Source organism: Panthera pardus, unplaced genomic scaffold, assembly GCF_024362965.1.
Source record: "Panthera pardus isolate Hobbes unplaced genomic scaffold, ASM2436296v1 HiC_scaffold_189, whole genome shotgun sequence".
NCBI classification, from domain to species: domain Eukaryota; kingdom Metazoa; phylum Chordata; class Mammalia; order Carnivora; family Felidae; genus Panthera; species Panthera pardus.
This window is the reverse complement of record NW_026526753.1, coordinates 80,692-105,253: the sequence shown is the minus strand read 5'-3', so window position 1 is coordinate 105,253 and position 24,562 is coordinate 80,692. Positions and strand designations below refer to the sequence as shown.

Sequence of the window (24,562 nt, the reverse complement as noted above, 5' to 3'; positions counted from 1 at the left end):
CCCAGATCCCTGATGCTTTCGATGTCTTTTTTACCTTCTCTATGTCTCCAAAGTTGCCAAACCCAGACTCACTTTCAAACCATGCAGATTCACCCTTAATCTTGACAGAACCTGATTCCTTTATAAAGGCAGCTGCATCTTTACATAATTCTTATCCCACTGTGGCAACACACACAAAATTAGCAAGTTATTTCAGCCTCTGAATCCTGCCTTTCAGCTAAGATTCCATTTAATTCAGAGTAAAAATCTAGGTTCTGACTTGTTTGCAGTAAAGTCCTGTGCAGAGCTCGGAAAAGTTCATTTAGCAGTCCGCCTGGCTTTCCTTACTTAGCTGGCTAGTATTCCTGGCCTCCCTTTTCTTAGCAGTGAGAAAGAGGATACTCTTCATGCCCAGCTTTATTTTTAAACTCACACGGTTTTATTTCTGGAAGCCTCTGCTGGCCTTCCAGGCCTGAAAGAGAGTCAGTTAGGCCCTGCTCTGTCACGTGCACCTAAGTCACGCTGAATAAGGGACTTGCAGAACCAGACCTTTGGTAGGGGAAGGGCAGAAGAGGTGAGGGGGAATGAATGGGCTGCCTGAGAGAGAGAGACTTCTGTCTTTAAGGAAGGCCCCACCCCATCAGGATCCAGGTAAATTTGCCCCTGGGAGAAACTAATACCTGGCTGTAGCGGGAGGGCACACTCTTCTTTCTTTTCTCCTTTCTCTCCCCTTCCCACTCCGAAGTTGATCCTAGGCTAGAGGGTGGTAACAGAGAGGGGTCCAAAGGGAACGGGGTCCATGTGTGTCCTCACAGCCTTTGGTCTCTGGATCAGGCTCACAAGCGCTCACCGTGTGGGTAGGTGTGTGTGTGTGTGTGTGTGTGTGTGTGCGGCGCGAAGCCGGGAGGGAGGGTTTCTAAGGCCACTCCCTTTCCCCACCTTTGCTGAGTTCAAGACCCAGCTGCTTTCTTGGGGCGCAGGGACTATGGGTCCTTTCCTGGGTAAAGGAATTTGTGCCGCGCTAGAAGGGTGTGTACAGCTAGCGGTGAGTGTGCATTCATGACGAGTGTCTCCACAAGACAAGTTCGCAACTGCAGCCCCTAGCACAGCCCTTGGGACCATCAAAGTTTGATGTAAGAGTGTCCTAGGGGCTGGGAGCGGAGGGCTGCAGTCATTGGTCGGATTCCATGCTGGGGCTGCGCTTTGACCGCTGTGTGCCTGTGAGTTACCGCGCGCGCGCGCGCGCGCGCGTACGTACAGATCAGGTGTTCTGTCGGGCTCCTCCAGGTGAGGGTGGGGACCCAGGCGGTGGCGCGGGCGGGTGCGGAAGACTTGAGCGTGCGCAGCAGTGTCCGAGGCGCCAGGACAGCTCCTCGCGTTGGGGTTGGCGTTGGCGCTGGAGGGCTGGCGCTGAGTGGGGGGGGGGGGGGGGGGGGTGAGCTGCTGTGGCCTTGACCTTCCCAGGGAGCAGATGGAGTGGGCCCGTGGCCAGTAGCCGGAGAGGCAGCAGCTGCGAGGCCAGGGAGACCCCAGGACCCCAGCAGCTGCCGCCGGTGGGAAAGACGACCCGGACCCCAAGCAAGGTGTGCTGGGGGTGGTGGGGAGGACCTCTAGGCTTCCAGACAACCTTGTTTGCACCACCTGTCAAATACCCCTCTTTGTTACAAATTGGAGAACTGAGTCCACAGGGAGAGACTCAGTCTCCAAGTCACACAGTTATGAAGTGTCCGAATCATGACTAGAAAACTGGTCCTGCCCAAAAAGGCTTTTTAATTTATTTTTTATTTTTTTATATGAAATTTATTGTCAAATTGGTTTCCATCCAAAAGGCTTTTTTAAACCCACCGTCCTCACTGGATGAATGTGGATTATAATACAAGTAATTGGCATTATAAGATATTAGGTGATATTACTTTGGCTTTCAAGACTATTAATATGATTTATGTGCTGGAAAAACCCAGCCACTCTGTCCTCCCTGGGCTTGGGCTTCTCATTCCTTCATTCATTAGACATTTACTCAGCAGTTATTTGTGCCAGGCGCTCTGCTAGCAACTGAAGGTATAGAGACAAACGAGAACCAGCAGAAGAAATTATTCCCGGGACACCAGTAACTGACGCAGGTGTGGGAAACACAATGGGTGTCAGATAAAACGCACGGAGAAACTCCCAAGGTGATGTCATTTCTGGCCGACTGCAAGAAGATCTTGGAGAGGAGGTGGCATCTGACCTGGATCCCCAAGAGTGGGGCTTTGGGGGGCATTTTTGGAAATGGGCACTGCACTCCAGGTAGAAGGTGCAGTGTTAGCAACGAAATTCCAGGGAAGTGTGAGGAATAATGAATAGTTTGGTTTTCCTGGGATGCAGTGATGAAAATATGGAGGCAAGGTGGGGAGTCAGTAGTGGGGAGCCTTGGAAGGATTCCAGGCAGTGGCTGAGGCTAGTTCATCTGGTTGGGAGGATGGTTCACTTGGCAGTGAGGTGGAACCCTCAGCTGCAGAGTGAGGATGTCTGACCAAAGATCCTTAGAGCTCTGAGGGGCTGTGAAGTAGTCATTCTGAGACTGCAGAGCTTCATGGAGCCATTTCAGTGTAGGAGGACCAAGGATGGAAAAATGCAGCTGAAAGGGTTCAAATCACATTGGGAGACTGTTGGACTAGGGATGATCTGTGGTAGTATTTCAGACTTCCACAGCATTCTTGGGAGTAGTTTGTGAAAAAGTGCTCTTAGTATTCCTGTAACACAGGTGGCCTCATGGACACGAGCAGAAGTTAATCAGCCTGTCCCTATCTGTTCAGGGGGGCAGTTATATCTTTTGGGACCAACAGGGAGCTATGAACAGGGTAGCCTGTTTCTTGTACAAAGATTACAGACTTACCTTCATGCCCCTCTTGATGATAAACTAGATAAACAAATCTGGGCAGATGAACTGTTAAAGTATTTTTTTATCTTAAAGGTGACACACACAGATCATAGTAGAGGACTTCATAAATGTATCTTTAATGGGTTCTTGTTAACTCATGTTTATGAAGCACAATATTATCTCGTGCCCAAATGAAATGGGTAGACGTGGTCCCTGCCTATCGACTTACCCAACCAGACGGGTTACAGCCATTTCCCTAACGTCTGAGTCTAGGTACCTTCTAGATGCTTCTAGCCCCACCTTGACACCTCTCCTGCAGGACAAGAGCAGGGATTCCCCAAGGTCCTTTTCCCATCACTCACTAGTTCTGCATATAAATGTTTAAACACTTCCTGTATTGTTACATGAAATGTTTATTCTTTGTGCTTTTGCAACTTCTCTACACAATGGGTTTTTGAGAAGAGGGAAAAATGAAATGTCGTTTAGTAATAATTCCTTTGGTTAGTGATGTAAATCAGTGGTATAAAGCAGGAACATGCAGTCTAGAATAAGAAGACAGACCTGGGATTGAGCTCTATCTCTGTCACTTACTACCTTTGTGACTTTAGGCCTGATGATTAACTCATCGGAGTCTCAGTTTCCTTATCTATAAAATGGTGATCATAATAATTAGCTCACAGTTGTTACCTGGTCCAACAGTGTTCAAAAAAGGGCCACAGATGTGTCAGCAATGGAGGCAATGCAGTAAGAATGGGATTAGGAACCTCGTCTTGGAGGTAGGCTTATCTGAGTCCTGGCCCTTTTCCCCTGTGTGACTTTGGGTAAGTTCCTGAGCTGCTGTAAACATCATATGCCTCATCTGTAAAATGGGGGAAATAATTATCTCTACTTCATGGTGTTGATTTGAGGATCACACCTTGCACAGTTCCTGGGAAATAGAATGAGAGAACATTAGAGCTTATAAGGGACCTTACAAGGCCTTCTTACTCTAACTATTGTCCCTCCCACCACCACCATGGAAATGTTATTTTCATCAACCCTTACTGTATTTAAACATTCCCAGTGACAGCCTACTATCTGCACAAGGTACTCTATTCCATTGTTGGATCACTTTCAAAGAAGTTTTCCTTATGCACAGCTAAAATCTGCCTCAGTATAACTTCCACATATTTATCCTCTTCTATGTTCTATATTAAAAAAAGCATTGGTCTGTTTTTTTAACTAATGTGTATGTTTTTAGGCAATTGTAGATTTACATGCAATTGTAAGAAATACGATAGAGAGCCCTTGTATCTTTAGCCAGTTTCCCCCAATAGTAACAGCGTGCAAAACTATAGTATAATATCACAGGCAGGTTATTGAAATTGGCATGATCCAGATGAAAACATTTCCATGATCTCTAGAATCTCTCAGGTTGTCCTTTTATAGCCACACCTACTTCTGTCTCACCACTTTTTTTAACCCCTAGCAACAACTATTTGTTCTCTATTTCTATAATTTTGTCATCTCGAGAATGTTCTATAAAAAGAATCGTAGAGTATGAAACGTTTTGGCATTGGCGTTTTTCACTCAGCCTAATTATCTGGGATTCCTTCAGGTTGCTGAATGTATCAATAGTTTGTTGCTTTTTATTCCCTAGTAGTATTCCACGGTATGGCTATACCACAATTTATTTACACATTGAAGGTCACCTGGGCTATTTCCAGTTTTTGAATATTGTGAATAAGCTGCTCTAAATTCTCACGTACAGGTTTTTGTGTAAATATAAGTCTTTATTGTCTTCAGTCTCTGGGGTACGTGTCTGGGAGTACAATCGCTGGATTGTATGGTAGTTAACAAGTTTTTAAAGAAATCGCTGCATTGCTTCAAGAGTGGCTATACCATTTTATATTCTCACCAGCAAATGGGTGATACACTTAGTGTGCATCCTTGCCAGCATTTTCTGTTGTCACTATTTTTTATTTTAGCGCTTGTGATAAGTGTGGGGTTCTATCCCATTGTGGTTTTAATCTGTACTTCCCAAGTGGTTAATGGTGTTTAACATGGCTTACTTGACATCTGTGTCATTTCTTTGGTGAAACGTCTTTGTGTCTTTTGAACATGTTCTAATTGTATTCTTTGCTCTTTTAATCTTCAGTTTTGAGAGTTCTTTATGTGTTCTCAATACTAGTCCTTTCTCAGATATGTGTTTTGCAAATCTTTTCTCCCATTTTATAGCTTGTCTTTTTGAGCTTTTAACAGGATATTTTGCAGTGCAAAAGTTTTAAACTTTGAGGATGTCAATTTGTCAGTTTTTTTTTTCTTTTATGGGTAGTACTTTTTGTATCAAGACTAAGAACTCTTTGTCTCCTCTAGATCCTGGGGAGTTTTTCCTATGTGCTCCCCCCACCTCTGTGTTTTATAGATTTACATTTAATTCCATGATCTGTTTTGAAATATTTTTTGTATAAGATGTGAGACTTATGTGGAGGTTTTAGTTTAGTTTTTTTTTTTTTTTTGCAATGAATATTCAATTGCTCTGGCAATTATTATTTTTTAATTTTTTAAAATGTTTTATTTGTTTTTGAGACAGAGAGAGACAGAGCATGAGCAGGGGAGGGGCAGAGAGAGAGCAAGACACAGAATCCGAAGCAGCTCCAGGCTCTGAGCTGTCAGCACAGAGCCCGATGTGGGCTCACAAACCGTGAGATCATGACCTGAGCCGAAGTGAGACACTCAACTGACTGAGCCACGCAGGAACCCCTGCTCTGGCAACTATTGAAAATCTTTTGTAAAATAGTATATGACCTTTGACAAGTCAAATTACCTGCCTGTTTCTATTTCTTCTGTCTTGAAAATGAGGGGCTTCTGCTAGAACTAGATGGGTGTTATTCAAGCTCCATTCCTAGAATTTCTGGGGCCCCAGACAACCTCAGAAGCAGCCACAGTGAGGAGCAGATGGGGCTCTCATGCTCTTTCCTGACTTCATCAAGGGCAGAGCTACTTTTATGTTTTATATTTTTGTGGGCCCATCTGATATTTGGTTTAATTCAGGGCTCTGATGCTAAAAACAAATTTGGAGAGCAGTGGATTAGGTAATGTCTAAAGTACTTTTCTGCAGTAAATTGCTGCGATTCTAAGCACTTGGTGTGGGCACTCACTTTCCCCGTACATCTTAGCCTCCAGTCTCTTCCCTTAGTTTCTTGAGTGGTAACTACAAGAACTAGTTTCCTTGTTATCTTGTCATCCTTCATTATAAATAGGATAGGCTTCAGGAAATCAATTAGCTTACATTTATAAATCAGTTTGCAAACCATATGCCGGAATGGAAAATGTGTTAAATATATTAAAAGTGGGCAGTGGAATTACCCATTCCACAAAGGCTGAAAGGCTAAGGAACCAAAATCACACAAAAGCCATGAACCACTGTGGCAACATGTACAAAGAGCCACTGCTGTTTTACCGTCCACCTGTCTAGCTCTGGCCAGTTCACAAAGCACTTGTGACAGCTTTTAGCCCGTCCATTTGGGATTACTTGCCACAACCTTTTGAGATAAACTGATATTCTTATACGTGCCTGCAAGGTGGGGAAACTGATGCAAAATATGTCAGTCAGAGAAAGACAAATAGCGTATGATTTCACTCGTATGTGGAATTGAAGAAAGAAAACAAATGGTCATGGGGGGAGAAAGAGAGAGACAAACCAAGAAACAGACTCAACTATAGGGAAAAAGTTGACTGTTACCACAGGGGGATGAGTGAACTAGGTGATGGGGATTAAGGAGACACTTGTCGTGATGAGCAACGGGTGAGGTATGGAAGTGTTGAATCACTAAACTGTGCACCTGAAACTAATACTACTTTGGATGTTAACTAACTGGAATTTAAATTTTTTTAATGTTTATTTCCGAGACAGAGAGAGACAGAGCATGAGTGGGGGAGGGGCAGAGAGAGGGAGACACAGAATCCGAAGCAGCCTCCAGGCTCTGAGCTGTCAGCAGCTCCAGGCTCTGAGCTGTCAGCCCAACGCGGGACTCAAACTCACGGACCGTGAGATCATGACCTGAGCCGAAGTCGGATGCCCAACCGACTGAGCCACGCAGGCGCCCCTAACTGGAATTAAAAAAAAAAAAAAAAAAACAGGAAACTGTGACACAGACATTTTGCCCAACTATTGCTATTTTTTAATAGCAAATAGACGACCTTGAGACAAGAACTCACATCTTTAACACCCATTTCCATTATTCCCCCTCTGTAGTTATAATATAAATGGTCCCTGACTCAGCGATGGTTTGGTTTATGATTTTTTTTTTTTACTTAAAATGGTGCAAAACTAATATGCATTCAGTAGAAACCATACTTTGAATTTTGACTTTGGATCTTTTCCCGGGCTAGTGATACATCCAATCCTGTCTCTGGCTGCTGGGGCAGTGGTGCCGAGCTGTAGCAACTACAACTGATATGCTTAGAACCATTTTGTACCCTTATAGCCATACAACCACATTTTTCATTTTCAGTACAGTTCTCCATACATTACATGAGATGTTCAATACTTTATTATAAAACAGGCTTTGTGATGATTTTGCCAACTGTAGGCTAACATAAGTGCTCTGAGCATGTATAAGGTAGGTTAAGCTAAGCTAAGCTGTTTGGTAGGTTAGGTGAATTAAATGCATTTTGACCTATGATATTTTCAACTAACGATGGGTTTATTGTGATGTAACCCCAACATAAGTGATCTGTATGAAGCTTTCAATGGGTATTTTCCAAAAGTTGGCATTAGCTACTATATCCTTTTTTCTATACAATGGAACGATAACATAAGTAGTGGTAGGTTTTAAAGAAGTTAAATAGGGTTAATTGCAATAGTGCATTTGAAAAAAAAAGTTATACTACAAAGTGCTCTCTGTTCAAAGGGTGATTATTATTGTAAGCTTGGCTAGGTCGCTGAATTCTAGTAGGCAGCTGTGTGTGCTTGCTGAATCCCATTCATGGGAAATGTGTTTGTTTATTTCATAGTATATTATCTATTTTTCCTTTTGGTGCCCATGTGGCCAAATTCTGAACCCCATATTAATAAGACTCAAACATATTTGAGAGAGTGGTTAGACTTAATGGTTCCTATAAAGTTGTTTTAATAGTTATTTTTCAACAGATGGACAGCGTACATTTGGCCAGATTCCTGTGACAGTGTGGTGATTGAAGTTTTCAACAGATGGCATACAAATACTTGGGAAAACACCCTTCCAATATTAAGTGTTGTAAAAAAAAGACTTTTAGGGTGCCAGCAAAATGATAGTCAGTATTCCCAAGTCCTTAGTCTGTGCTATTATGAATATAATTTAGATGGTTTGGAAATTTCCCTTTCTGGCACTTGGATTTATTTTGTAATTGAGCGTACATATCTACATTAGAGTGAGAGATGATGAAAAACTCTGCTGTCAATTAGAGATTCAACATGGATATAGCACTAAATCTCCTTTTGAATACTGATGAATGTCTGTAACTTCTGCCTGCTGAGTCATTCTACTCCCATGCCATACATATGTAGAAAATGTAACCTTTCATAAAAATCGACCATCAGAGACTTATATGTTCTTTCTGAAAAATAGTGACTTAAAAGGAAAAAAAAACTCACCAAGCTTAGAATTTTCAGACATATTCATCAACATGACGAACTCCCCAACCTTCCAAGTTGTCTCACTTCTACGGTGGCCACCTTAACACTGTTTCTGGAATCAGTAAGTCAGGAATCAGGCAGTAAATGGGGCAGTAGGGGAGGGGTGGAAATCTGTGTGGATATTTGTGGTTGTCACATGACAAAGAGCATTTACTGATATTTAGTGGGTAGAGACTGAAGTACCTAGATTGCACAGCAGTTTGGCACAAGGAATAAATGTCCCGTGTATTACAGTATGACTGAATATGTGACTGGCCACTCCTCTGAGTCTGGAACTTCTTTCTGCTTAAGTTAAATGAGAGAGTAAGTTTTGCAATACAAGGTATTTTTTCCACATAATATCAGTGTCAGTCCTCCCATACCCTGTTCTTTGATTTTACTTATTTGAGAGGCTGAAAGGCTTCTCATCTTCTGCCACTGACTGTTGACTCTTTCATGCTAAGTAAGTGCACACTTATGGACACTTTATTGTATCTTTTTGTATAGTCATGGACCGACTATTTACATAAGTAAAATACGTACTATTGTATATTTACTTCCCCTTTCTGTTCCAATAGGGCACCATATTACTATTTTTGAAATTTTGTGTATGGGTAAATCATATTATCTATGAATATCTGGATTTAAAGAGAGAACTATAAGATGCTGATTATCGTAAAGGAGCCCTGGGGTTGATCAGGATGAGAAGCATTACTATAGAAAATTAAACAATTAGCAGAAAAATTCTTTCCCACTTGTTTTTTCACTTTTGCACACATAATTCAGTGTTGGAATCATACAAAGAATGATCATACAAAGGACAGTGGTGTGAGTTTAAGTCTTTAATAAGGAATGCAATCCCAATAAACTCTGTATCCTTATACTTCTGTGGAAGTCTTAAACTGATTTTCTTTTAGCAAGTCATGTCAGCTAGATCGTCTTTGTGTCTGTCATTGCAGATGGCGTTTAATGATTGCTTTAGTTTGAGCTATCCTGGTAACCCCCAGCCAGGGGACTTGATTGAAGTGTTTCGTTCTGGCTATCAGCACTGGGCACTGTACCTGGGTGATGGTTATGTTATCAACATAGCACCTCTAGGTAAGTTTTGTTTCCCACAACTCCTGGAGGTTTTGAATTCTCTTGTTATAAGAAGGAATCATGAATGAAATCATAAAAAAAAAGAAATAAAATGTAGAAAGTAGATAAATCTATCTGAAATAGGTTTAATGAAGGACATAGTAAGACCAAAGTGGCTTTGGCTAAATCACAAAGACCAATCAACATTAAAATGTTAACCAATTAACATTAGAATCCAGTAAAATCTCTGGATTAAAAAAAACATAATTAAAAAGGAAATAATCCACTGGGGAGAATATTGCTCACAAACATAAGCGTCAGTGTCTTTACCTATCACACAAATCATTTCAATTTGTTCAACATCTATTTATAGATTACCCAGTATGTGCCAAAGGCTATTCTAGATGCTGGGGATACATAAACAGCAAAATCCCAACAAACATATGGGTAAAGAACTATGAACAGTATGTAGAAGAAGAAAAGAAGTCAATACCCATCTTTAAAGGGACTGATCTAGGAATTGTACAACAGAATAACACATTTTATGCCTATCACATTAGCAAACATTTAAAAGTGATAAGTCAGTGTTGATAAGGGTATAATGAAACCAAAGCAAGGATATTGTTGAAGGAAATGAAAGTTGATAACATCATTCATGAAAACAATTTAATATGGCACAAAAACAGACACATAGACCAATGGAACAGAATAGAAACCCCAGAACTAGACCCACAAATGTATGGCCAACTAATCTTTGACAAAGCAGGAAAGAATATCCAATGGAAGAAGGACAGTCTCTTTAACAAATGGTGCTGGGAGAACTGGACAGCAACATGCAGAAGATTGAAACTGGACCACTTTCTCACACCATTCACAAAAATAAACTCAAAATGGATAAAGGACCTGAATGTGAGGCAGGAAACCATCAAAACCCTAGAGGAGAAAGCAGGAAAAGACCTCTCTGACCTCAGCCATAGCAATTTCTTACTTGACACATCCCCAAAGGCAAGGGAATTAAAAGCAAAAATGAACTACTGGGACCTTGTGGAGATAAAAAGCTTCTGCACAGCAAAGGAAACAACCAACAAAACTAAAAGGCAACCAACGGAATGGGAAAAGAAATTTGCAAATGACATATCGGACAAAGGGCTAGTATCCAAAATCTATAAAGAGCTCACCAAACTCCACACCCGAAAAACAAATAACCCAGTGAAGAAATGGGCAGAAAACATGAATAGACATTTCTCTAAAGAAGACATCCGGATGGCCAACAGGCACATGAAAAGATGCTCAACGTCGCTCCTCATCAGGGAAATACAAATCAAAACCACACTCAGATATCACCTCACGCCAGTCAGAGTGGCCAAAATGAACAAATCAGGACACTATAGATGCTGGAGAGGATGTGGAGAAACGGGAACCCTCTTGCACTGTTGGTGGGAATGCAAATTGGTGCAGCCGCTCTGGAAAACAGTGTGGAGGTTCCTCAGAAAATTAAAAATAGACCTACCCTATGACCCAGCAGTAGCACTGCTAGGAATTTACCCAAGGGATACAGGAGTACTGATGCATAGGGGCACTTGTACCCCAATGTTTCTAGCAGCACTCTCAACAATAGCCAAATTATGGAAAGAGCCTAAATGTCCATCAACTGATGAATGGATAAAGAAATTGTGGTTTATATACACAATGGAATACTACGTGGCAATGAGAAAGAATGAAATATGGCCCTTTGTAGCAACATGGATGGAACTGGAGAGTGTGATGCTAAGTGAAATAAGCCATACAGAGAAAGACAGATACCATATGGCTTCACTCTTCTGTGGATCCTGAGAAACTTAACAGAAACCCATGGGGGAGGGGAAGGAAAAAAAAAAAAGAGGTTAGAGTGGAAGAGAGCCAAAGCATGAGACTCTTAAAAACTGAGAACAAACTGAGGGTTGATAGGGGGTGAGAGGGAGGGGAGGGTGGGTGATGGGTATCGAGGAGGGCACCTTCGATGAGCACTGGGTGTTGTATGGAAACCAATTTGGCAATAAACTTCATATATTGAAAACAAAAGAAAGCAATTTAATAGTGTGTATGAAGAGTCTTAAAAGAGTTCCTATGCTCTGACCCTGTAATTTTACTTCTCTGAGTCTATTCTTCAGAAGTATTTATAAAGATGTAGAATAACATTCAGCATAAAGGTATTCACTTCTATCTCATAAAAGTTTAAAAAACAGGCAATGGCAGAATAACAAATGATGGTGAGGATGTGGAGAAAAGAGAATATTCCTGCACTGTCAGTGGGAATATAAATTGGTGTAGCCATTGTGGAAAACAGTATGATATTTCCACAGAAAATTAAAATTTCCTCAAAAATACCAATGATCCAATAATTCCACTATTGGATATTTACCCAAAGAAAGTGAAAACACTAATTCGAAAAGATGTATGTACCCCTATGTTTATTGCAGCATTATTTACAAGGGCCAAGATAAGGAAGCAACCTAGGTGTCCACTGAGAGATGAATGGATAAAGAAGATGTAATATATATACTCGCTCACACACACACATGCACACACACAAATATATATATATATACACAAGAAGTTATGTATATGTATATACACATACATATATACATAATATGTAATATATATATAATGGAATGTTAGCCATAAAAAAGAATGAGATCTTTGCATTTGCCTTAACATAGATGGATCTAAATGGTATTATGCTGTGTGAAATAAGATAAAGACAAATACCATGTGATTTCACTTCTATGTGGAATCTAAAAAAAAAACCACTCACCCACAAAAAAAACAAAACCCACAAAATCACAAATGAACAAACAAACCAGAAACAGACTCACAAATACAGAGAGCAAATGGGTGGTTGCCAAAGGGGAGGGATAGGGGGATAGGTGAAATATGTGAAATGGGGGCGCCTGGGTGGCGCAGTCGGTTAAGCGTCCGACTTCAGCCAGGTCACGATCTCGCGGTCTGTGAGTTCGAGCCCCGCGTCAGGCTCTGGGCTGATGGCTCGGAGCCTGGAGCCTGTTTCCGATTCTGTGTCTCCCTCTCTCTCTCTGCCCCTCCCCCGTTCATGCTCTGTCTCTCTCTGTCCCAAAAATAAATAAAAAACGTTGAAAAAAAAAAAAAAAAAAAAGAAATATGTGAAGGGGATGAAGAGGTTAAAAAAAAAAAAAGAAGCCAACAATGGCTTAGATTCAATAGTGGACTAGTTAAGTGAATTATGACTTTGTCACAGAATATTGACAGAATTCTTTAGTTGCAAGTAACGGAAACAAACAAAAGTTAGCATAAGCAAAAAGGCAAATTCATTGCTTCACTGAGGAAAACTACAAAAAAGGATAAAGATGGTTGGTGCTGGCTTCAAGGATGCCTGGATGTAGGGGCATAAACATGAGTATCAAGACTCACATCTGCATTTCCTTTCCAAGTATTGTCTTAATTCTCCCAGACTATGCCTCTCTAGGAGACTGAACTGATAGTCATCAACATCCTTAGGCTCTTATTCTTACAGTCTTGTGATCTAATAAGAGAGGGCCAATCCCTGCCTGTTGCAGTTAGAAATAGCATGGAGAACAATCTGATTTGGGCGAGTGTGGATCCCATGCCCATCACTGCACCATCGTTGTGCCCTGGAGAAGGAGATACTGTGATTAGCCCGCACAAAATCATTTCCAGAAAGAAAGAGGCAGAGGTGGGATGGGGTGCTAGATAAGCCAAAACAATAGCTATTTAACGGCCATTAAAAATCATATTTCTGGACATGCTTAATTGCTTGAGAAATAATCTTGCATGATATTTACTTGAAAAAAAATCTAGATTAAAAATGCAGTGTGTCATATTATACCTACTTTGCAAAGAAATAATATATACCCATGTGAATGCACACATAGGCATGCTTCAATATACATGTGTTAATAAAAGACATAATAGAAGGATATGATAATATTATTATCAAAATAATAACATGATTATGGTTGGGCAGATAATGGGTGATTTAAATTTACACATTTATGTTGTTTTTTTATATATTTCCTAAATATTTAGAAATAAGCACAAATTAATTCATTTTTTAAGAAAAAAACTGTATGCAAATAACAAGTAGCCTGGAGATTTTTTTTTCTTCAAGTTACATTTAGAAAGAAGTTTTAATAACCTTGGTCTTACTATCTTGGAGATGTCTGAGAATTTTTAATGTAGTGACTTTTGCAACATCTTGAGATATTTGCCTCTTGTTCTAGAATATTGGAAATGGAAATGGCAAATAAAGTGACATTTACGATACACACCCATTAGTTTCTGCAGAGTCTAGTGATTAACAGTAAGCAATGCTGCAATATCTCTGCAGTTTTCACGTCTGGAATACAATAAGAGATTTTTCTGCTCTTCCCTTATTTTCATGTGTTAAGCTCCATTTTAATATGGTTCTAGTACTGAGCTCTGATCCTGTAGACTGAAACGCAGTTTTCTGGTTCTATTGTTAACTACTCAGGTGGTATTTTGCAAGCCAGTTTACCTCTCTAAGCTTCAGTGTCCTCCTCTATAAATTGATAGCATCAGACTAGTGTAAATAAAACTTTAGTAATTCTAACTAGGAGATCTCTGCTCTAAGAACTTGTACAAGAACTTCCAATGTGTAAGATATTAACTGGAAATGCTGCTTGAAGGAAAAGGAACTTGGAAGGTAGGAAAAAAAAGGGAGTGGAAAAGAAAGTTAGCTTTTAGTTATTACAAAAAGGAAGACTCTCTTCACACCGGTTACATGGAGACTCTCTCATGATTGACTTGAACACATAGCCAAACATAGCAGTCTTGGGCAGATGGAGAGGGACCAGGGCCAGGTGTTAGAGCTGAACACTGAGCAATCATCTGTCCAACCTCAGATACTGGCAGTAGCAGGCCAGGAGACAAAGGTATCTAGACAAAGGTAACTGTTTGCCAACTGAGGCAGTTAAAAGGGAGTTGCAGGGGTGGGACATGTAACAGGTGGGTATGGCATTGCATGGGGCTGCATCTGGTGGACAGGGCCTACTAGGTTAGATTCAGTTTCAGGACTTAGTTTCTTGGCCTAAAGGAACTGGCAAGATAAAAGCAGGGCCCCAGCTTGACCCCAGCTGACCCCTTGGAGGGGTTTCAAATTGGAACCAAATTGAAGCCAAGTTGAAAGAACAAGTGTAAAAAGCAGAGAAAGGGGTAAGGAGCACACTTAGACAACTAGGACGAGCTTATCAATCACAATGCACACAGCTGAGGCCCAAAGAGAGTAGCTGGGAAGGGTTCAGATGCTGAATAAAAGCATATTTTATAGGGAAAAAAAAGGAGACAATGGTTTTATTTGTATTCTGTTAGGGACACATACCAAGATCTCTAATAATAATGCCAATTGATAGAGAACTTGTTTCTCAAGAATGGGTAGTTTTCTCACTCAATTTTCTCTATGGGCAGATACAGGTTTCTCTTCTATTTTCCCTCATTATAGATAAACTACCAAGTGAGTTATTAAGCCTGGTATGATTAAAGTGGCTTCTGGTTTGGTGCTAAGTTGGGAACCGAGCTGGGTTCAGTGACTCCATCACTTCCAAACATGTGGCATTGCAATACTCTGGCATTGGGGTTCTCTGAGCTGGGTCACCACATCTTGCTAACCAGAATTCTCCTTATAGAGGATGGCATTCCTGCAGCATTTACAAGCGCCAAGTCTATATTTAGCAGGAAGGCCCTGGTGAAGATGCAGCCCCTGAAGGATGTCGTGGGAAACGACACATACAGAATAAACAATAAATATGATGAAACTTATCCTCCTCTCCCCATGGAGGAAGTCATGCAGCGGTCAGAGATTGTTATTGGACAAGAGGTGGATTATGACATACTTGTCAACAACTGTGAGCATTTTGTGACTTTGCTTCGCTATGGAGAAGGAGTTTCAGAGCAGGTGAGTTTTCTTTAGAAGACATAGAAGTTGCTTACCTTGGGAAAATAAGCACTACTGACTATAAGATTCTCAGGCCTAAAACAAAATGAAAAGAATGGAGAAAAGGTGAGAATCCTGAAGGATAAGGACAGGAATTGAGGTGTCCAAGATCATGTAGCAGTTATGACCATATTAATGCGTGAACGTGGACATTTTGAATTTGGGGCTGGAAGGAGCTTGAAGCAGAATCAAGACCGTAGCTTTTCTGTCAGTCCTGTTGCGTTCTGTCCTTCAGGGTTCCTTCCTTCCGTTTTTCTGCCATACAGCAGCCTCACATGCTGAAAGGGACATTCTGAAAAGAATGTTGAAATATTTAAATGGAAGTTCCTTTGCCAGAAATAGAGATGGTAACTCTGAGATTCTTCTCCATTACCTGACTGAGAGAGGCCAGCTAATGACAGACATATTTTGGTGGCTTTGAAAATTGTTTCTGTCTCCTTGCAATGCTAGTTTCAGAGGAATCTTGTGCTTTTAAGCAGGTCCTTTGATTGGTTGAGATTTTGGATGATTTCTTAAAATGGATCAATTACTTTATTTTTAAAGTAGCATGCAATGTTGTCGTCTCTCACACTATTTTGTAGCGTGGCAGATTCCTAACTAAAAGCATGCTTGGTTCATTTGCCTTCTTTCTACCTATTGTGGCACCAATCCAATTCCAACGTTGATGTTCTAACCTAAAGATTTATTAAAGGGATATTAGAGAATGAATAAAGGCTCCCAGTATCCTGAAATGGTTGAATCAGTTACAGAAACATCTGTTCTAAGGAATTAGTTTCCAATTCCCCTCACGGAAGCTTGGGAAGATGGGACAGGGAACATAAAAGGATACATTTGTTTTCATTAGGAAATAATTTAATTGGAAATGCATTTCTTTAGGAAATATATTAACATAATGAATGTGCTATTCACATGTAACAATAAATCGCTTGTGAGCCAGAGCACAGAAAATATCCACACAAAAAATCCTGTTCACCTTCGCATTAAAAACTAAGGGTGTAACTAGGAAGTGAAGTCCATTCCTCTCCTTTGTAAAGGATAAAGTTGTCCACTGTGTTCAAGAAGCAATTTTTTTGAATGTGGCTAAAAAAAAAAAAAAAAAAAAAAAAATGGGATCAGAACCATCTTCTTGCTTTGGCTCTAATTTACCATCCCTCATCTTTTCCCCTTTCATACCCAGAATCAAGACCCATGAAAAATTAATCATTCCTCAACAACTAGAACTGTTCTCTAGCTGGTTCTGTTGCAGGAAGTACAGTGACAGCCCTAAGAACTCACCTAAGCTTTGAAATTGTGCTTACCTGAGCTACAACCACATCTTCCCCAGTTATTAGGTTGGTGGCTTGGAGAACATTGTTTATCAGTTTCCCAACCTATAAACTGAGGCTCTTTGGGGGATTATACTAGATATTTGAAGTCTCTTAGTGCACTGTATTATATATCATCCATCTCAATAAACAATGTGTCTTAGATGAATGTTATTTTTAATTATAGTAATTAAGAATTTTATAGCTCTGTATTGGTACTCCTCGATAAAATTTATGTTGATCTGATAGAAACTGTAGCACATTATTATTATTTTCATTATTATCAACAATTCATAATATTACTACCAACAATAGCTAGTGTTTGATTAGTTTTGGGGTCTCCTCAGGGATTAAGGGCCTTTTTTTTGAAAGTTTCAACAAATTTATTTATGTATTTATTTACTTATTTATTTATTTAAATCTAATTTATTGTCAAGTTAGCTAACATCAGCATATATAGTGTCCTCTTGACTTTGGGAGTAGATTCATTGCTTGCATACAATGCCCAGTGCTCATCCCAACAAGTGCCCTTCTCAATGCTCATCACCCATTTTCCCCTCTCCCCCACACCCCCCGCAAATCAACCCTCAGTTTCTTCTCTGTATTTAAGAGTCTTTTATGGTTTGCCTCCCTCTTTGTTAAAAGCTATTTTTCCCCCTTTGCTTCCCCCATGGTCTTCTCTTAAGTTACTCAAATTCCACATATGAGTGAAAGCATATGGTACAGTCTTTCTCTGACTGACTCATTTCACTTAGCATAATACCCTCCTGTTCCATCCGCATTGTTGCAAATGGCAAGAGGTTGTTGCCTGTTTTCTCCTCTAGGGTTTTGATGGTTTCCTGTCTCACATTTAGGTCTTTAATCCATTTCGACTTTATTTTTGTGTATGGTGTAACAAAGTGGTCCAGTTTCATTCTTCTACATGTTACTGTCCAGTTCTCCCAGCACCATTTGCTGAAGGGACTGTTTTCCATTGGATACCCTTTTCTTGCTTTCTCAAAGATTAGTTGGCTGTACATTTGTGGGTCCCATTCTGGGTTCTCTATTCTATTCCATTGGTCTATGTGTCTTGTTTTTGTGCCAATACCATACTGTCTTGATGATTACAGCTTTGTAGTAGAAGCTAAAGTCTGGGATTGTGATGCCTCTGGCTTTGGTTTTCTTTTTCAACATTAGCTTGGCTATTCAGGGTCTTTTGTGGTTCCATACAAATTTTAGGATTGTTTCTTCTAGCTCTGAGAAGAATGCTGGTGCAATTTTGGTATTTCACTGAATAGGTAGATTACTTTGGGTATTATTGACATCTTAACAATATTTGCTCTTCCAGTCCATGAGCATGGGAATGTTTTTCCATTTCTTTGTGTCTTCTTCAATTTCTTTCTTAAGTGTTCTACAGTTTTAAGCATACAGATCTTTTACATCCTTGCTTAGGTTTATTCCTAGGTATTTTATGGTTCTTGGTGCTATTGTAAATGGGATCAATTTATTGATTTCTATTTCTAGTGTTTCATTATTGGCGTATAGAAATGCAACTGATCTCTGTACATTGATTTTATATCCTGTGACTTTGCTGAGTTCATATATCAGTTCTAGCAGCTTTTTGGTGGAGTATTTTGGGTTTTCCATGTACAGTATCATGTCATCTGCAAAAAGTGAAAGTTTGACTTGTTCTTTGCCAATTCGGATGCCTTTTATTTCATTTTGTTGTCTGATTCCTGAGGCCAGGACTTTCAACACTATGTTAAACAACAGCGGTGAGAGTGGACATCCCTGTAGTGTTCCTGATCTCAGAGGGAAAGCTCTCAATTTTCCCCCATTGAGGATAATATTAGCTGTGGGCTTTTCATATATGGCTTTATGATGTTAAGCTATGTTCCTTCTATCCCGACTTTCTTGAGGGTTTTTATTAAGAAAGAATGCTGTATTTTGTCAAATGCTTTTTCTGCAACTATTGACAGGATCATATGGCCCTTATCCTTTCTTCTTTTAATGTGATGGATCACACTGATTGATTTGTGAATATTGAACCAGCCCTGCAGCCCAGGAATGAATTCCGCTTGGTCATGGTGAATAATTCTTTTAATATACTGTTGAATTCGATTTGCCAGTATCTTGTTGAGAATTTTTGCATCCATGTTCAAGAAGGATATTGGTTTGTAGTTCTCCCTTTTAGTGAAGTCTCTATCTGGTTTGGGAATCAAGGTAATGCTGGCTTCATAGAATGAGTCCGAAAGTTTTCTTTCCATTTCTATTTTTTGGAACAGCTTGAGAAGAATAGGTATTAACTCTGCTTTAAATGTCTGGTCGAATTTCTCTGGGAAGCCATCTGGCCTAGGCTCTTATTTGTTGGGAGATTTTTGATAACTGATTCAGTTTCCTCGCTGGTTATGGGTCTGTTCAAATATTTTATTTCTTCCCACTTGAGTTTTGGTAGTGTGTGGGTGTCCAGGAATTTGTCCATGTCTTCCAGGTTGCCCAGTTTGTTGGCATATATTTTTTCATGGTATTCTCTAATAATTGTTTGTATTTCTGTGGTATTGGTTGTGATCTCTTCTCTTTCATTCATGATTTTATAGGTCCTCTCTCTTTTCTTTTTGAAAAGTCTGGCTAGGGGTTTATCAATTGTGTTTATTCTTTCAGAAAACCAGTTCTTTGATGCGTTGATCTGTTCTACTGTTTTTTTCAGATTCTATATTGTTTATTTCTGCTCCCATCTGTATTATTTCTCTTCTTCTGCTGGATTTGGGGTTTCTTTTTTTTTTTTTTTAATTATTTTTTTTAACGTTTATTTATTTTTGAGACAGAGAGAGACATAGCATGAACGGGGGAGGGGCAGAGAGAGAGGGAGACACAGAATCGGAAGCAGGCTCCAGGCTCTGAGCCATCAGCCCAGAGCCCAACGCGGGGCTTGAACTCACGGACCACGAGATCGTGACCTGAGCTGAAGTCGGAAGTTTAACCGACTGAGCCGCCCAGGCGCCCCTGGATTTGGGGTTTCTTTGCTGCTCTGCTTCTAGTTCCTTTAGGTGTGAGGTTAGGTTGGGGATATTTCTTGTTTCTTGAGATAGGCCTGGATTGCAATGTATTTTCTTCTCAGGACTGCCTTTGCTGCAAGGGATTAGGGGTCTTGGACAAAGAACAGTTTTCTTGGGGAATGGCTATGTATTTCTCTGAAATTAAAAAACCTCAACAGCATTTAAAAAGATTAGAAAGGTGGAAGGATCATGGTCCATCTTTTTCTTCTTCGTGCTTTTTTGTGTTAAAAAAGTTATAGGCTTTATTTTTTTTTTAGAGTAATCTACAGTTCACAGCAAATGTGATCTGGAATTTTAGAGAGTTCCCACATACCCCCTCCCCATCACCCATATACACGGCCTCCCCAACCATCACCGTTCCATATCAGTGTGGTATATTTGTTACAAATAATGAACCAATACTGACACATTATCCACCAAAGTCCATAGTGAAGGAAACTAGAATATCACCTCAAAATCTGTGTCATAAGGATTATTATTTATTATCAAGAGCTGAAGGCACTTAAGAAGGAGGCCCTGCTCTCCACATATTTGCCTAAAAGTGGGAGATACATTTTGAAAGGTGTCCCTCTTCCCTTTGCTAGCAGGAAGGACAAAAATTAATCATCACAGACAACCAGTAGAGGAATCTAAATAACAACACTTACTGGGGCACCTGGGTGGCTCAGTCGGTTGAGCGTCCGACTTTGGCTCAGGTCATGATCTCGCGGTTAGTGAGTTCTAGCCCCGTGTCGGGCTCTGTGCTGACAGCTCAGAGCGGGAGCCTGCTTCGGATTCTGTGTCTCTCCATCTCTCGGCCCCTCCCCTGCTCACGCTCTGTGTCTCTCTGTCTCTCAATAATAAATAAATGTAAAAAAAAATTTTATATAACAACCCTTACTAACTAGCCTTTGCCATTAATTTCCCATGTTTACCTTACCGCAGTCTGCCATCCTTGGCAGCCTGAAACTGCTTTCTTTTGTCCTGCCATTACTCTACAAATGTATTGATCTTTGCTGAAGATGTGCTATGTAAGCCTGAATTCTAAGCCACCTCTTTGAATTACTCTTCCCTGAGTTTCTCCTGTGTATGTTTGAGATGTACATGTTAATAAACCTCTGTTTTTCTCTTGTCAATTTGCCTTTTATTAGTGAGCCTCAGCTGAAAACCTAAGATGCACAAAGGAAAAATTTTGCCTCTCCTAAAATAGTTTACATTAGGGTTTAGTCTTAGTGTTTTGCATTCTATAAATTATAACTGTATAGTGACATATATCCACTAGTACAGTATCATACGGAATAGTTTCCCTACCCTAAAACTTCTCCGTGCTCTCTTTGCCTGTTCGTCTTTCCTCCTCCCAAGTCTCTGGCAACTGCTGAGAAGAATGCATACTAAGCAACATGCATTTAAAATTCCTCCATGTCTTTTCATGATTTGGTAACTCATTTTTCTCTATCACCAAGTAACGCTCCGTTGTCTGGATGTACATTCAGCAACTAAAAACCATCTTGGTTGATTCCGAGTTTTGGTAATTATGAATAAAACTTCTAGAAACATTTGTGTGCAGGGTTTTGTGTAAATACCAAAGGGCATGATTACTCGATTGTATGGTAAGAATATGTTTATTTTTGTTAGAAACCATGGAAGGTCTTACAAAGTGGCTGTGCCCTTTTGCATTCCCACCAACAACGAATGAGAGTTCCTGTTTTTCCATGTCTTCTTCCACATTTAGTATTGTGAGCATTTTGGGTTTTAGCCATTCTAATAGGTACACAGTGGTGTCTCACTATCTTAATGTGCAATTCCCTAAACGTGTATGAAGTTAAGCATCTTTTCATATGCTCCTTTGTGATTTGCATATTTGACGATGTGTCTCTTGAGATCTTTTGCCCATTTTTAAACTGGGTGGCTTGCTTGTTTTCTTTTTGTTGAGTTTTAAGAACTTTTTACATATTTTGGATAACAGTTCCTTATCAGATTTGCCTGTTGGAAATGGTTTGTTTTGTTGTTTTCTAGTATGTGGCTTGTCTTTTCTTTTAAAAAAGATTTTAAGTAGACATGTTCCACTGGTATAGTCTTAACAAGGTATTGAAATGTGCCTAGCTTTGTGGAAGATGGCAGCACTCTTGCATAGGCCTGAACAAGCTGATCTACAATATACCCTGACTGTGCTTCAGTGCATAGCACTGTGAACTTAGAGTCTCAGAGGAAAAGGAATTTTGGTAGACCTTGTGGTCATCTGTGACCCAGCTGTGCTATGTCAGGATACAGCACTCCAGATTCAACTAATGTTTCCTTGGTCATGTTTAGATCCTCAGAATGAGGCTTTTATTATGGCCCACAGTCAGAAAGCCCTGTAAAGGATAAAAGTATGAAGAGTCAGCTTAGGTGACTTTATAATCCTAAATTGTGAAATAAAAGCTCGTGTTCATATAGGTTCTGAGAACATTCTGAGATGTTACAATCTTGCAAGTCAGATCCTGTTACTCAAAACGCCAAGGGATTGTCCCAATCACACAGGGTTTTGCCATCTAGAATGTAACTTGAAGTAAGTGTTTGGGATTTGGGAAACCGCGTGCACTATAGGAAATAGTTTCCTTGTAATTGTATCTGGCCTGTGTGCTGTCAGGGGATTTTGGCTTAGGATCACATTGCTTTCCCCAGGCCTCTTAGATCTGTGGGATTTCTTTCATCTCTTGTATTTCTACTGGCTGAAAGATACCCAGTGAGTTAGGTCTGCGTTTAGCAGATCCCAATACACAAAACGCCAAGGGATTGTCACAGGATTTTGCCGTCTAGAATATAATTTTAAATGTGTTTGGGATTTGGGAAGCCCACAGGATCTTCCCCAGGGCTGTACCCTACTGCCATTTGACTCCTCTCTCTAAAGATACCAATTGCATCTTCCTATTTGTTCATTGCCCCGCCACCACCACATTTCCCTGTATCAGATCTTGGGATCTCAGCATCTGCCTGGAATTATATGAGAGTTAGGCTTGATTATCCGATTGACTATCTGATTACTGATTTTGCCTCTCTTTGGAATTTTGTCCTCTGTCTTGTATCTGCCTGTCCCCCTGGCTCCCCATGGGTAGTTCTGGACTGCAGCAAATTCTGACTCTTTCCCCGGGAAATAACTTAGGTGGTGACTAATTAAAAATTATGAGTAAAATAATCAAGCAACCACATAAAGTTAGGATTGTAAAGTAAAATAGCATTTGTCATTTGTTCGCCAGCTGCCACTCTCCCTGGCAGCTGGGGATGGTGGCACAGCAGGGAGTTTTGGTGCCTGGCCTTGTCCCTGCAGACCGCAGGGTGATATAAATGGAGTAAATGCTCCTGTCATTGGCCAGGCCCTTGCGGTCTGGTTCCCACAGGGAAGCTGCAGGTAGGGAGGCAGCACTATGTGGCAGTCACGTAGGGGTGGCAGGCTCTGTGGTGGAGACCTGTGGGTTAGAGAGAAGGCATGCTCAAATGTGATCTGGGTCAGGCTTTCCAGCATTTGGGTTGGTCCCTGGAATCATTTGGGGAAAATATTTTGCTTTATTTGAAAGCCTGATTTCTTCAATCCCAGAGAACAATTGTTGTTTTCAGAATGTCTGATGACTCTGAAGCATCTGAATATGACCTTTGGGTCATAAAACTGCATGCAAACTCATGCAGATGGAAGGCAATATTAGCTGAGTGCCATGAAAATCATGAATATTTATTAGATCCCTCATCATGATGATTAATACCCTTAAAGCTACAAACGTCTGAACTCCTTTATGGACAACTGAGCTTGAGAGTAGTTTATTTTAGTTTGTCTACATGAGAAATTAATTTGTGACACAATAGTTAACATCAGTAGCGACCTCTTTTGAAGTTTGTTTATCAAAAGAGAAATTGTAGCTACCAAATAAGAGCATAGAGGTATTTAGTTTAGATTACATCTGTGAATTCTTTCTCTAGTAGACATTCTTGAGTCAGGAACACACATGCGCACACACACACACACACATGATATTCACTCTGGTATAGACCAAACTAGGGTGTATTAAGGAGGTAGGGATTGTTTGGAAGAGAAACACATGGTTCATGGCTCAACCCATATCTAAACATGTTGGTGGTATGACCTCAGGCAAATCACTTACCTTACCAAGTTTTCCCAAATAGGAGTAACACTACCTCCCAGATGTACTATGATGATTATTAGGAATTGTGCCATCATGAGTTATAAACTATTGGGGGCCATAAAAATATGAGAAACGTATACCTACATGTATTTAACTATCTCTTTGTCATAATTATAAAAATTATAAATTTATTCATCTTCACACAGAACTTAATTTGGCATGAAGCTTTAAATTTTTCTGGTGTCATTGAAAGGGTCTTCAGTTTGCTTGGATTTAGGACACTGAGGTGCCTTTAGAATAAGCTGTGGTGTTTTTTGTTTCTCATTTCTCTATAGGCCAACCAAGCAATAAGTACCATTGGGTTTGTGACAGCTGCTGCTGGTGTCTTCTCACTCCTGGGCTTGTTTCCAAAAAGACAAAGAGCAAAATACTATTAACAATTTACTGAAGAGATATTGGAATTGAAGGAATTTGTGAGGAGGGAAAAAAAAAACTGGGAATACTTATTTTCGATGCATCATTATTGTTCAAAATTCCAGTGATGGATGGCAGTCTCTTTAATAAATTGCTTACTGATGTTATCTCA

At 40.2% G+C, this 24,562-nt stretch overlaps 1 protein-coding gene across 5 annotated transcripts; it reads left to right on the top strand.

Moving 5' to 3' along the window:
• Window positions 1–466: 466 nt before the first annotated feature.
• PLAAT1 (phospholipase A and acyltransferase 1) lies at window positions 467–24,562 on the top strand. 5 transcript variants are annotated; one of them, XM_053906500.1, is made up of 5 exons: window positions 467–630; window positions 1,444–1,562; window positions 9,437–9,575; window positions 15,236–15,504; window positions 24,312–24,562. In XM_053906500.1, exons 1-5 carry the CDS (start codon window positions 564–566, stop codon window positions 24,411–24,413), a joined length of 696 nt encoding a protein of 231 aa, XP_053762475.1. In that variant the 5' UTR covers window positions 467–563; the 3' UTR covers window positions 24,414–24,562. The 5 variants fall into 5 exon arrangements, with proteins under 5 accessions (XP_053762475.1, XP_053762477.1, XP_053762476.1 ...); XM_053906499.1 differs by lacking the exon at window positions 467–630 and adding an exon at window positions 1,152–1,266; XM_053906502.1 differs by lacking the exon at window positions 1,444–1,562 and having other exon boundaries at window positions 498–630.

Coding starts and splice junctions, on each gene's coding strand:
- PLAAT1 (XM_053906499.1), top strand. CDS start 1,167: ATGCTGGGGCTGCGCTTTGACCGCTGTGTGCCTGTGAGTTACCGCGCG. Junction 1,563..9,436: donor CGACCCGGACCCCAAGCAAG/GTGTGCTGGGGG, acceptor CTGTCATTGCAG/ATGGCGTTTAATGATTGCTT. Junction 9,576..15,235: donor TATCAACATAGCACCTCTAG/GTAAGTTTTGTT, acceptor TTCTCCTTATAG/AGGATGGCATTCCTGCAGCA.